General features: G+C 37.0%; 1 protein-coding gene across 6 annotated transcripts in view; it reads right to left on the bottom strand.

Annotated features, from left to right (window-relative positions):
- Window positions 1-12198, bottom strand: part of LOC129272407 (probable JmjC domain-containing histone demethylation protein 2C) — a 37829-nt gene that overhangs the window by 20707 nt on the left and 4924 nt on the right. For 4 of the 6 annotated variants that reach the window (XM_064107371.1, XM_064107373.1, XM_064107374.1 and 1 more), the window contains exons 2-4: window positions 10981-11066; window positions 7783-8002; window positions 204-2128 (exon numbers count right to left, since the gene is read on the bottom strand). In XM_064107371.1, coding sequence (XP_063963441.1) covers window positions 204-2128; window positions 7783-8002; window positions 10981-11066 — 2231 coding nt within the window. Of the gene's footprint in view, window positions 1-203; window positions 2129-7782; window positions 8003-10980; window positions 11067-11844; window positions 11963-12198 lie in introns of those variants that run through there. The other 2 variants (XM_054909560.2, XM_064107372.1) reach the window with 1 other exon arrangement.

The raw sequence follows: 12198 nt of genomic DNA, 5'->3' as shown, positions 1-12198 counted from the left end.
CGACCTCCCCCCAGCACACCGTAAAATCACTACTTGCATATATACAAATTCATATACCTTCTGTCATTTGAAAGAATGTTTAGTACTCTCTACATGAATGTTCAAATAAACTTTAATCCAATTAGCAACTCATTTCAGATGCATCAGCTAAACAACTGATTTTAACAAGATTCATTTAATGATAATTGATTGAATGAACCAACCTGTTGTAGATGAGCCCTTTCCAGCTCTTCCTGCTGTATAACCCAACTTGGTGGCAGTGGTAAGCCAGGATGCTGTTGGTGTATGGCCTGCAACTGAGCTTGTGTCAAGCCAGTGTGCATGCTCCCCTGAAGAGCAGTAGCAGCATGTTGTGGAGACACAATCCCATGTATACCTCCCAATCGAATTCTGGTCATAGGATCAGGCTGGACTAGCCCAACGAGGCCCTGGGTATGAAGCTGTTGCAGCGAATGCCGATCCAGACCTGCGAGATGGTGTTGCGGGAAGTGTCCCGGTACGACCAGCTGCGAGGCCAACGGATGCTGCTGATAGAGTTGGAGGTGCGCAGGAAACATGGCGTGACCGTGGTGTTGGATGGGATGGTGGGCTGGAATGTGACCGACTGAGGGTGCAGCCACGAAGGCACTCGGCGAGGCAACAATGGCGCTGGGATTGGGAGGGGCTGCTGTGGCACTGGGATTCCTGAGTGCGTGTGGGGATGGAGTGATAGGGTGTTGTCCCGGGGAAGGGGTATGCTGTGCCTGATCCCCTATCTTCATCAAGTGAGCTGGATGATGCTGAATTGAATCCACATGAATCACTTCCGAGTCTGACAAATTCGGATCCCGATAAACCTGTACTGGAGTCTTTAGGTCAGTGACCAGATTTGTCTTTTTGTCTGTCCTGGACTGATCAGAGTCTCTGCTCCTATCTGTGGAAGAAGACTTCCCACCTTCACTCTTTTCACTTGTTGAACTACTTGTTTCTCTTCTTGGATCTCTTGCTTCAGGTCTTGCAATTCTTTCACCAAGCACTGGGTGTGGAGCAAAAGGTTTGGATGAAAGATTTGTAGAGTTTGATAACTTGGTATTTTCACTTGTAATTCCAGAGGAGTTTCTATCCATGCCTGGTAGTCCTGTCAATCCGCCATTGCCATGTGATATCACAGGTACAGAGTTTGATGAAGCTATCGTCCTATTTGGTAACACACTCTGCTGGCTACTACTTGTATATAACGCTGTGGTTATTGGTCCACTTTTCACTGATCTATCACTAATGCTAGATTTTGTAATACTACTATTGTTTGTTATTTGCTGACATACACTTGATGGTTGTATTTCCGATGTGGAAATACCTGATGTGACTGAATTAGGTTCTGGTTTCTTACCAACACCTGAGGAAACATCTGAAGAGTCTCTATTCAGTTCCCGAGCAATGATTCCAGCAATGGCCGATGTGAGTGATTGTTCTCTCAGAACATTTGACGGAAACTCTCTTAAGTTCTTCCTGTTTGCTTCCTTTTCAGGAATAGGTGGCCTCAAACCACCAGGCCCAGTTGCTTCAGTTTTGGACTCGACCATCTGTTTGGAGACACTGGTTGTCACATTAGTAGATGCAGTCACTCTGCTTTGATCAACAGCAGGTATTACTGGTGGAGTATCCTCTATGGGTTCTATTTGTTTGAGTCTGTGCTCCTTCTTTGATTTTGACTTATGTTTCTTGACCGAGTCCGGAGTAGAGGAACGTGAATCCTTGGTATCACTGCTAATGGCTTGTTCCTGTTTATTCACTGCCTTATTCTTGGTTTTACTGGAATTACAGACCACATTAATATCCTCTCTCAGTTTAGATTCCACTTGCACAGGAGTAGTGTTCGATTGCCACACTTTATCAGGTTTTGATACAGGTTCACTTTTATTTGTTTCACTACCAGGAATAACGGATTCAAGAGTTTCACCTTTGCTCAACTCAACGCGTTCTTGCGATGTTTCAGAATTCCCAGAATTTGACCTTGGTCGCTTCTCAGGTGTACAAGATGGCGGCTTCTTCTCCTCTTCAACTGGTTCATCCGATTTTCTCTTCCTCTCCTTCTTGCTCTTGTGTGCACTGGCACAGGTTCCTAAGGTTTTCTCCTTGCCAGGTTTTTCTGCAGGAAAAAGCAAAGGTTAAAGAAATATTCAGGAGGCATATCGTTTAGGCAGACGTACCAACTACAACCTGTTGAACAGGCATCAGCGTAGCAAGCTGAATGAAGGGGAATCTAACACTATTCCAGACCGATGACATATCTCATTGAAAGAGGAAACAGGATGACGCCAGGCCTACGAATCATCAAGCCACAATGTGGTTTGTGCCGCCAAAACCAACCAGCACAAGTAATAGCAAAACCACCCAACACTCAAACACATAACCCACTGGGGTTCATGGAGTTACCGCAAATGAAGCCCGACATTCGACTGGTAATTACTAATGACTGTTAAATAATAGAAGTAATCATACAATGAACAACTGAAATGCTCAGTCATTGCCTGAGCAAAAATCTAATTTTGATACAAGGAATAGGAAACTGCCAAGCCTAAGATCAATCGCTAACCTATCGTTTCATATATACATTGTATCTCTACTTCTCCCCTTAAAAACATATACCTGTACTTAATCGTAACCAATAAACTTCAAACCAATAGTTTTTTTCTTCTAAAATAACCAAAAAAGAGTAAGTATAAGATTTTCATAAGTCTATAAAGTAAAAAGAAGGATCTTTGCCGAGGTGCAAGTTTCATCTTTTTAGTCATCAGCACAGGAAACTTGTAATCAGTAAAATTATCCACTTAAAAGGATCTCTCATCAAGAGACATGGCTAATCATAGTACCTTGACACCCTGCGTGTTTGACCCCAATACCCTTCACTCATACACTCTAATTACTAACTAATTGTCAAGAACCGTCTGAAAGCATGTTCACATGTTCTGGCCGTCACTCACACACTCAAATTACATAAACTGTAAACATCTGTCTGAAGACAATGTGAAAGCAGCATAACTCACACACTCAAACTACAACTTTTAAATAAATGTCTGAGAATGTATTCACATATAATAGGAAGTTAACTGGAGCAAGAGCATTTTGCGATGTGTAAATCAATGAAACTTTTCCTAATCTTGGATACAAGGAATGAGTATGAAATAAATAATTTTGAACACATCTGAACGGGCTTCTGTCAAAGTCCTGTTGACCTTTTGGTTTTTCTTCCATGTCTCATGAATATTTTCCTCTGTAAGCCAATAAAAATTATTAAAGGTAATATCTACATGCATAAGAAAATAACAAATAATATCTAGTGTAGCATACCAATGGCATTTGAGTTTCATTTGAAAAAATAACAGTCTTTATATCGGAATAGGATAACCCTTACCCTGGTATCAAGACTTTATATCGATAATAGCAGTGATTTAATGTTAAACTTTGAACAAAAGAAGTTCATAAAAATATTTAAAAATTTCTCTGCCCCTCCCCCAAGGAAGATAATAAATATAATTACAAATAAGTATAAACACCTTACTTATCATCCCACAATGTAAGAATAAAAGGATTAAGTACACAGAGAAATTGAAGACTAAATCAATAATATTATTTAACAAAATATAACAAGCTTCATACAATATCAACAAGTGCACAATCATTAAAGTACATTGACAAGCCTGTTTTGGTTTCACAAGTATTTCTTTTTCATGTATCCTTCTAAACATCCTTTCGAGCACAAACTATGCTCTGACTATATAAATAAGTACTTCCCATCTTGATTTGGCACTTTTCCAACTGTTTCTCCCCTGCAACGTTCCAAAACATGGGTTAAGGTCCCACCCCCCCCCCTCTCTATCACATTACATGTAGGGTTCAGTTGTTTTCTTATCCTCCTCTTACTATCCACAAATACTTTTTTTATGTCAAGTGATGCCAACATGAAGGCCTGCATTTCCCACCATGTATTCATTCCTCCCATTATCCAGTGAGGCATGCCTCATTGGCCAGCCAAGGTGTTACCAACGTCTGGTTGATAAGACTACATGGGAGTGTGGGGTGACTAACTCCATTAGGTTTGGTTTTTTTGGAGTGCACCAGGGAATGAATAACAACTGCTTTCCTGATGGCTTTCAGGACCATCAATGCTGTAAGAGGTCAGGTTTAGTTGAGGTGTAAACATGGGGACAGTTGTCTTTGGACAACAAGATTAATGCTCCAATTGTTTCAATCTGACACTTATTGCCCTGCTCTAAAAAAAACTATGATGCCCCAAACCCCAAAGCCTCAAGGTTATTAGTTATGCACCTGATGTAAGTCTAGAGCAAGTAAAGGACTGTAGGGAGTCATAAACTGTACTTGTTTCATATTGAATTGGGAATTTATCAATCACTTTCTATAAGTCAATGTCAAATTAAAAAGAATCATGTGCGCATAATGATTTAAAATGGACAAATAACTGGAAAATTCTGGCCCATGATATTCCCCTCACACAATGCAAATACAACCTTAAAGGTCAAGTACATCTGAGCAAAAACATGATTTGCATGAAAAGAGAAAAGTACTGAACAGAAAATTCTTTCAAGATTTGAACAATATGGATCATTCTATAAAGAGGTTTCAACTATACCATGGTACAAAACCATGGACTATGCAAAATTTGTGTACATCACGCTCATTTCATTGCGTCACTTCATACACTTTAAGTCCAATTACAAATATGCCCTTTTTGTAAAGGGTGCCTACATGTAATTGAAGCACAAAAATACAAGAAACCCACATAGTCCATGGTTTCGTACCATGGTACAATTGAAACCTCTTTTAAAAATATGGGCCTATGAATTTGCATTTTTTTCACAAAACAGTGACATGCACATCATTCATGGGCTGTATGAAAATCAAGGAGCCAATTTATGTCACATATTTATTAGGCCTACACATTTTGTATTTTACTACTTGAAATATCAATTATTTCATTTTTTTCCGCTGATGATGTGAAACTTTAGATTCGTCATGGAACATGTAAACTCATTTTACTTTATTGTGGCTGATGGAAGAGCTTAATAATCAAATCATTATCAACAAATTAAAATATTTCATATGAAGTATAGGCCTAATCGAAGAATAATAAAATACAAAATAAATAAGGAGTGTGTGGTATCATAAACTCCCTCATTTCAATATAAGCAATGATGTGCATCTACTGTTTTGTGAACACAGGAAAACATAGAGATTAGAGAAGCCACTTTCTCATATTTTCGCTATTTTCTCACATTTTCCCCATTTTGAAGAAATTATCAGCATTATACCATGTAATTTTTCTCTACAAAAAAACTTAGTTATTTCTGAGAAAGGCTTGGCCTTTAAAACAGTCTAACTCTTCGGTAACTGCTAATGTGCACATGATATCAAACACGTGTAATAATCTCACTGCTGAATAGTGAATACGTGTTAGATGAACATGATCTAATTCATTCACTTAACGCAATGACATGTTATGAATTTGTGTAATTTCAAGTTGCACCTGCTTGAAAAACATCCCCCAGGACTGACAGCGCAAACACCTTTATCACAATTGATTAGCCAATGTAGTAAAACCACAAGGTCAAATAGTAGGCCTGTGTCCTTTCTGAATATACAAAATAATCAAATTACAATTTCATTACAAAGCAACATCATGTAACAGGAATTAAAGTATAAGACCATAACAAGAGCATGTTTTCAATTCAAGATCTAATAAAATATTGAAAAACAAGCAATTAGGAAAGCCTAACCGTAAACTAGCATAACAGATTCGGTACATGCTGTTTGCAGACAAGGATGCTTACAATATTTCTTAATCCCATGGTACATTGATTTTTCAAACGATTAATCAATAAAAATACCACAACACACAACAGTTAATGGTGATACACACCACAGCCCCGAAAGGACAGACCCACAAAATGATGTGTGGGAAATATCTTCACACATCCAAGACAAGGATGTATATATATAGCACTTGAGAATTTTCACATTCATGGCATGTCTGATTGCCATGGTTATAAATCATCACATCTGTAATGCCCATTAAACTTGGGTTTCATGATCATAAAACAGCCCCATTTCTATTCCATGCACATTTCTTTATCTTTAACCATCACCCATGACCTATAATCACTTGGCAAGGTCAGCCAGTTAGTTATATTGTCAGAGTTTATTGGAATGTGGAGGAGGCCTTGCTGTGGATTGATCTCTGAACATTACAATGTCTTCCTGGCACCATGAGTCATAGAATATGAGAGATAAGGAGGGGGGGGGGGTGATTTCAAGTAATGTCTTTGTGGTGACTGACTGATGCATGAGTTGGCTCTTTCTTCATGTTTCACCCAAAAAAACCTCTGCAAACAAATCAAGCTTATCAATCAGGATTTGTGTATGGAGAAAATAACACACTCCTTTGACCCTAAATTGCATTGTGTTTCCAATTTTATGTTGCTATTTAGAAGACAGGTTAATCCGATAGAGTTAATCCATATGATCCTATTTTTAATTGCGCATTACTCAAGATAAATTAAGACTGGACAGGAAATATCCTCTCATTTGCAATTTTCAACTCATAAAGACAAGTCAAGGCCAACCCATCTTTGCTTTACAAAAGTGCTAAATACAGATTAAAATTCAACTGATCATTTTCAACACTACATTTTTGTCAATGGAGCAACAGATTCAAATTGACTGAAGACAAGGCAAGTAAGTCTAAGATATCTATGCCTCATGTAATTGATTAATATGGAGATGCATACTTATGCCCCCAAAACAAAAAGCTTTTTAACAATTAACCCTGGAAATTATTCCTATGATTGATTACATATATTTGATATAATGATCAATGTGAACCTTATCAAAAGTCAAGGCTGCATCTTTCATACAAATATCCCACAAGCATCTTTTCATAAAATAATGGAGCACGAGCGTATATGGTAAAGCAGGTGTAAAATAATAGCTGCATGAGAGCGTAACTATGATCAGCTCATTCAATGGTATCAAACACCATGAACTTTCAATTGACCAACTATCAGGAAAACACTTGTTTTTCATTTCCTCTACTAACATTCTTGATAATGTAAAGAATTAGAAATGACTGAAACACCTTGGGCTAATCCAAGAACAATCAAGACATTTCTTCCTGTGAGCAGCAATTTTTAATGAAGACAGGAAAAATATAGTGAGATTCAACACCTGTTGTAGTGATAACTGTGCCACGGTCAACATCCTAGACTCGCTGATATCCTGATCACAACCTCAAAAAATAAAAATACTTCACTCAAAATAACAAGAATTAACCTCAACCTAACCCTAAAACTCACTAGAAGAAAAAAAATCTGAGACTTACGACACTAAATGAAACCCAAAATCTCATGACAAACTAAGTGAACTAATCGTCCTTTCATTAATTCCTCCAATTTTGGTCCATGTCCTAGGGACTCAAATTTTTGTTCAGTGCTGCAATTACTAAATCCACACACTTTTTAGATTATTTTTCTTCCCATGAGTAAAATTAAAAGATTTTGAATCTGAAGATTTGAATCTGTCAACTTTGCATATTTTAAAAAAACATTTCTATTTATTCTCATGAAAAAGACAACAGACAACAGCGCAACTTTAGATGTTTTTTTTCTTCAAATATGTAGTTCTAAGATCTTTTCTTTACAATTATTCATGCAGGTTTATTTGACCCTACATTAAAAAAATGCACATTGGATCCTAGTTGTTTCAATGACTTTAAAAACTATCACTTACCTAAAGTCTTGTCAGCTTTCTCTGGTTGTTCTTGAGGGACAACGGGCGGGGTGGAGACTTGGGTGACATCTTTATTTTCTTTCCTTTTCTTCTTACTGTTACTGCTTCCACCGTTACCTCCGCTACTGCTACTGCTGTTGTTACTGATAACTGTAGTCTGGGGTCCAGAAGGGGCATGACTTGGACTGTGGCTTCTCTGCACTGTCCGGGTGTGGGTTGTCTGGATAGAGGGAAGGTGATTGAGAGTCAAGATAGGGAGTCATCACGTGCATGACAAAAAGGGTATTACAGGCACTGGTTAACCTCTATTTGACATATAAAAATCAGGGGCAGGAGTCTCTTTGACAACACTACATGGTCGACCAGAACCAAGAGTTTGCTCAAGATCCTGCATGGTTACATTTACAAGAATGCTCATAAATCAAGTAAATGCCATGTTAGAAACTAAATTTTAGGCTCGAGATCCAGAAGAAAGATTGTGAAATAAAAAATGGGATTAAGTTCCTGAAGAAATAAAGAAAAAAATTCCTATAGTTCCAGCCATATCAATTTTAAACTTCTATAAAACATAATCAAAGATAACCCTTTAAGATGTGACTTTTAAGTATATAAAATCTTTGTTATACCATTTGAATTTCTATTGAAGAAAATAAAAATAAATTCAATCCCGGATACCAAATCATAATAGAAGATTATCAATAGTTCCCAACCAGGAAACTAACACTTGAAATTCAACAACATACTATTACTTCAAGATCAGCCTACAGACCCAGCAGTTTCATTCTCTGTAATGTGACTAAATTGAATATAATACTAATAACTTTCCTCTAGTCCTAGGAGGCAATCATCATTCTAATCTTACTCAGTCTGTAAGCTCTTGAGATTGAACCAAGTCAAGGAAGGACGCAAGGACTACGACAGTCGAGAACACAAGCTTTCAGTTTCATTATTAGTTATTTGAGGTCAAGAGGAAAACTTCAAAGCGGATGTGATATTTTGAGATAGCAATAAAGAGACAATTTCAAGGGATCTGGAGTGAAAATAGCAGCATGTAAATATTTCCTGTACGACTAGTACATTTGGATAGTATTTCATGAAGCATTAGGTCAATTTTTCAGGTATCTGTTAAAAGCTACTGAAATCCTTCAATCTGATTGGCCAATGGCAATCCGTCACTGAAAATAACTGAATAGATGGTTCATGAAATATGACCTTATAATAAAACAGAGGTTGCAGCCCTGTTCAAATATTGGGTAGTGCATTGCTTTCACAAAGTGATCACACAACTTTGTTTTATTATTCAATCAAGGCCTGCATAACTGTTTTAAGATTGTTATGTGAATTCATAATTGTTTGCATATAGAGTTGATGTAGCAAACAAATGAAACACTCTTTGTAAAGACCCAAGAGAACAATATACAAAAGATTTTATATCAACTGTAATATGAAGTGCAATAAAACCATCTTCATCCATTTATTTGGTACATGGTACATGTAGGCTGCTATAGTTGTTTGAAGCAGATAACTGTATCACATATGAACAAGGCTCTAATGGTTGTTGGAAAGTCTGTTGCATTGAAGATTATCTGATCTGTAAACACAATGATAACTGAAGACCTTCATGCAGACAGGCATTGAAGGGTATTTAAAGGACAAAGGTGATTCCAAGGATAGTTCTTGCATGCCTTGAGTTCATGTGATGGGTAAGATACTTTCATACCAATCCCATCACAGAAAACATCAGGTGTTTGCCAGTGGGCAAGTAAAGTACTTGTAATATCCCTGAGCCAAAAAGTAGGGAAGAGGTAACTTGGGTAATCTTTCATACAAATTTTTCAATTCTGCATCAGAAAAAAGGAGAACTATAACATGTGAGGCGAGAAGAAATATGCATATATTTAGGCTTAGACAGCTTGTAACAGATTTATTTTGTTGATCAGGTGGGTCTGAAATCACCTTGTTTCATGTTATTCAACTTCAAGTTGGTCTACTATTAGGCATCATGTTAATATGCATGGAGATAAAATCAACTCTGGGAAATCCTGTTAGTCAGACTTGAAAAATATCACATGAGAAATCCTCATTGACGATTCTTGATCGAAATTAAATAATATTCTATATTGAATTCCATGATTTTATAATATACATCACATAGGGCCTATCTACTTCTTTGTTCATGGAATTTCTTTTGAGATTACCTCTTATCTTTCTATAAATAAATAAAGTTACCTCAGCACACATTTAATTTCAACCCTATTCAAATACCAACCAATTCAATGTGTTCCAACTGCTGGTTAATAACCCAATCTACATACATGTACATGTTAAAAGGGTTTACAACTCTTTATACATCACCATTGAGGTAATAAATGAAGCGCAGGCTTGAAATGCAAATTTTATGCAGCACCGGCAGTAGGATTACCATTCCACACAAACACACACACAGGATGTATAATTGCAAAACGTTTCAATTTGCGAGTGATAAAAATCGTTCCCTTTTTAGTCAACCCATGTCTGATAGTGTGTGTACTGATCACTCTTGATGTCAGTCAGAGTCGGGTTTATTATCATCACGCTATATATAGGCCGAGATACATTAGGAGAGGAAGCTTTATCACTGATCTTCTTGATGGCATTTGAAGAGCGCAAGTTGACGATTCTTGAGGCCCTTTCTTAGAAACGTTGATCATCAGACCCATATAATAAGAGAGTTTGATAATACTCAGCGGGAAAGCAAGACAGTGGAATAAAAAGCATCACACTTGTCATATTGATTGCCGTCTCTCATTGTTCATTCCAGCAATTATTAAAATCAGGGAATACGAGCTACAGGCGATCGCGTCGATGTGACGCAACCGCATCTCTCTGAATTTGATCTTCCCCCGTCTTCTTTCATCTATTTCACAAACAACCCTGACCTCGTCCTCGTTTGGAAGATTTCTTTATTATTTTGGTTTGTTTTGGGCTTTTCGCTTACAACAAATTAATGTACATGTAGGTCTAATTACCCTACACTGCTATTTCAATCAATTTACAATTTAATTTCAGAGTGGGATAATATGCCAATCTAATTTTCGTGCTTCTTTGTTGTATTGTTTTTTGTAATAATGTGGACATTTTTTTCAAAGTGCATTGAATTAATTGGAAAAAAAAGAAAAAACCTGAAGACACAGTGATAGAGAGATGTGTAATACTTACAGTGGTAGCTTGGGTAGTAACAGCTGGAGCCCTGTTAGTACGTCTTGTAATCCCAACGTTTTCTCCCTTTAGAAGAGAATTCACAACTGCAAAAAAAAAAAGAAGAAGAAACATAATATTCAAACTTAAATAAACAGTGGTCTGACTTAAAAATATATACTTAGATCATAAAAACATTAGTTCTTCAAAACATCCAGGAAAAAAGCTGGGGAGTATTCAGATATTTCATCCTGCACAGTCAGATATTCAGTTCCACAGCAAACATAATGCTTCTTATCCAATCAAATACAAGGACAGTTTTCAGATCGAACAAATTGTCCAACAACACAGCACAAATAATTTATGAATATCTGATGGTACACAGGGGATAGCACAGTTTCCACAATAACAATAATCATTCAAACTTATTTTCCATTGTACAGCATTCATAAAATTTTTCTTATAATCAGAACCAAAATTACACATATTTTCAATAACACTACATTCACATTCATTCATACAGCTTTTACACTTAGCTCCATGAACTTACATTCTTTACTTACATACATACACTAATGCAAATAACATTCTCACTTATTTTTCAGAATACAAACATCTTTCACACTCATTTCCCACGATTCAAACCACTTTTTGACTCGATTTCCTTTAAAATAAATCAACAAGCTACATGTGAATGGCAGAACATGTGACACAAGAATCATACAAGGAGCACTATGCAGCATTTTAATCTAAATGTATCATTATAATGGAGCTGTGTTTAATGTTCCATGCTAACCCATTGTTCAAATCCCAGTCTACAATCCCTATCTTTCCCACAAGCCACATACTGTCAATACAATCTTTGTTTGCTGAAACCGTACTCACTGTTGACAGAGCAAACCGCCTGAGTATATTCCACAGTTAAAACATAATGCAGATGACCTTTTAGCAAAGTTTGCCCTGTGAAGCTTTTGAGAGGCTGTCTCATTCATTTAATGCAATTTCCTACATTAACGACAGATTAAAATGAAATCGAGAGTGACATGTGTTCTGCATGGAGACTTGGCTATATCGTTTCAGGAAGTAGATCCCCTTTATAAAATCCAACATGGTTGCAAGGCAGATTTATTCATATGGATGTCATTGATAGTGCCTCAAAGTATATGCCAATCTACAACACTACTAAAAACACAAATTGGGAATGTCATATATCACGAACTTGTTGGATGAAAGCTCAGT

Source organism: Lytechinus pictus, chromosome 12, assembly GCF_037042905.1.
Source record: "Lytechinus pictus isolate F3 Inbred chromosome 12, Lp3.0, whole genome shotgun sequence".
NCBI lineage: Eukaryota > Metazoa > Echinodermata > Echinoidea > Temnopleuroida > Toxopneustidae > Lytechinus > Lytechinus pictus.
This window is presented reverse-complemented; position numbering and strand designations above follow the sequence as displayed.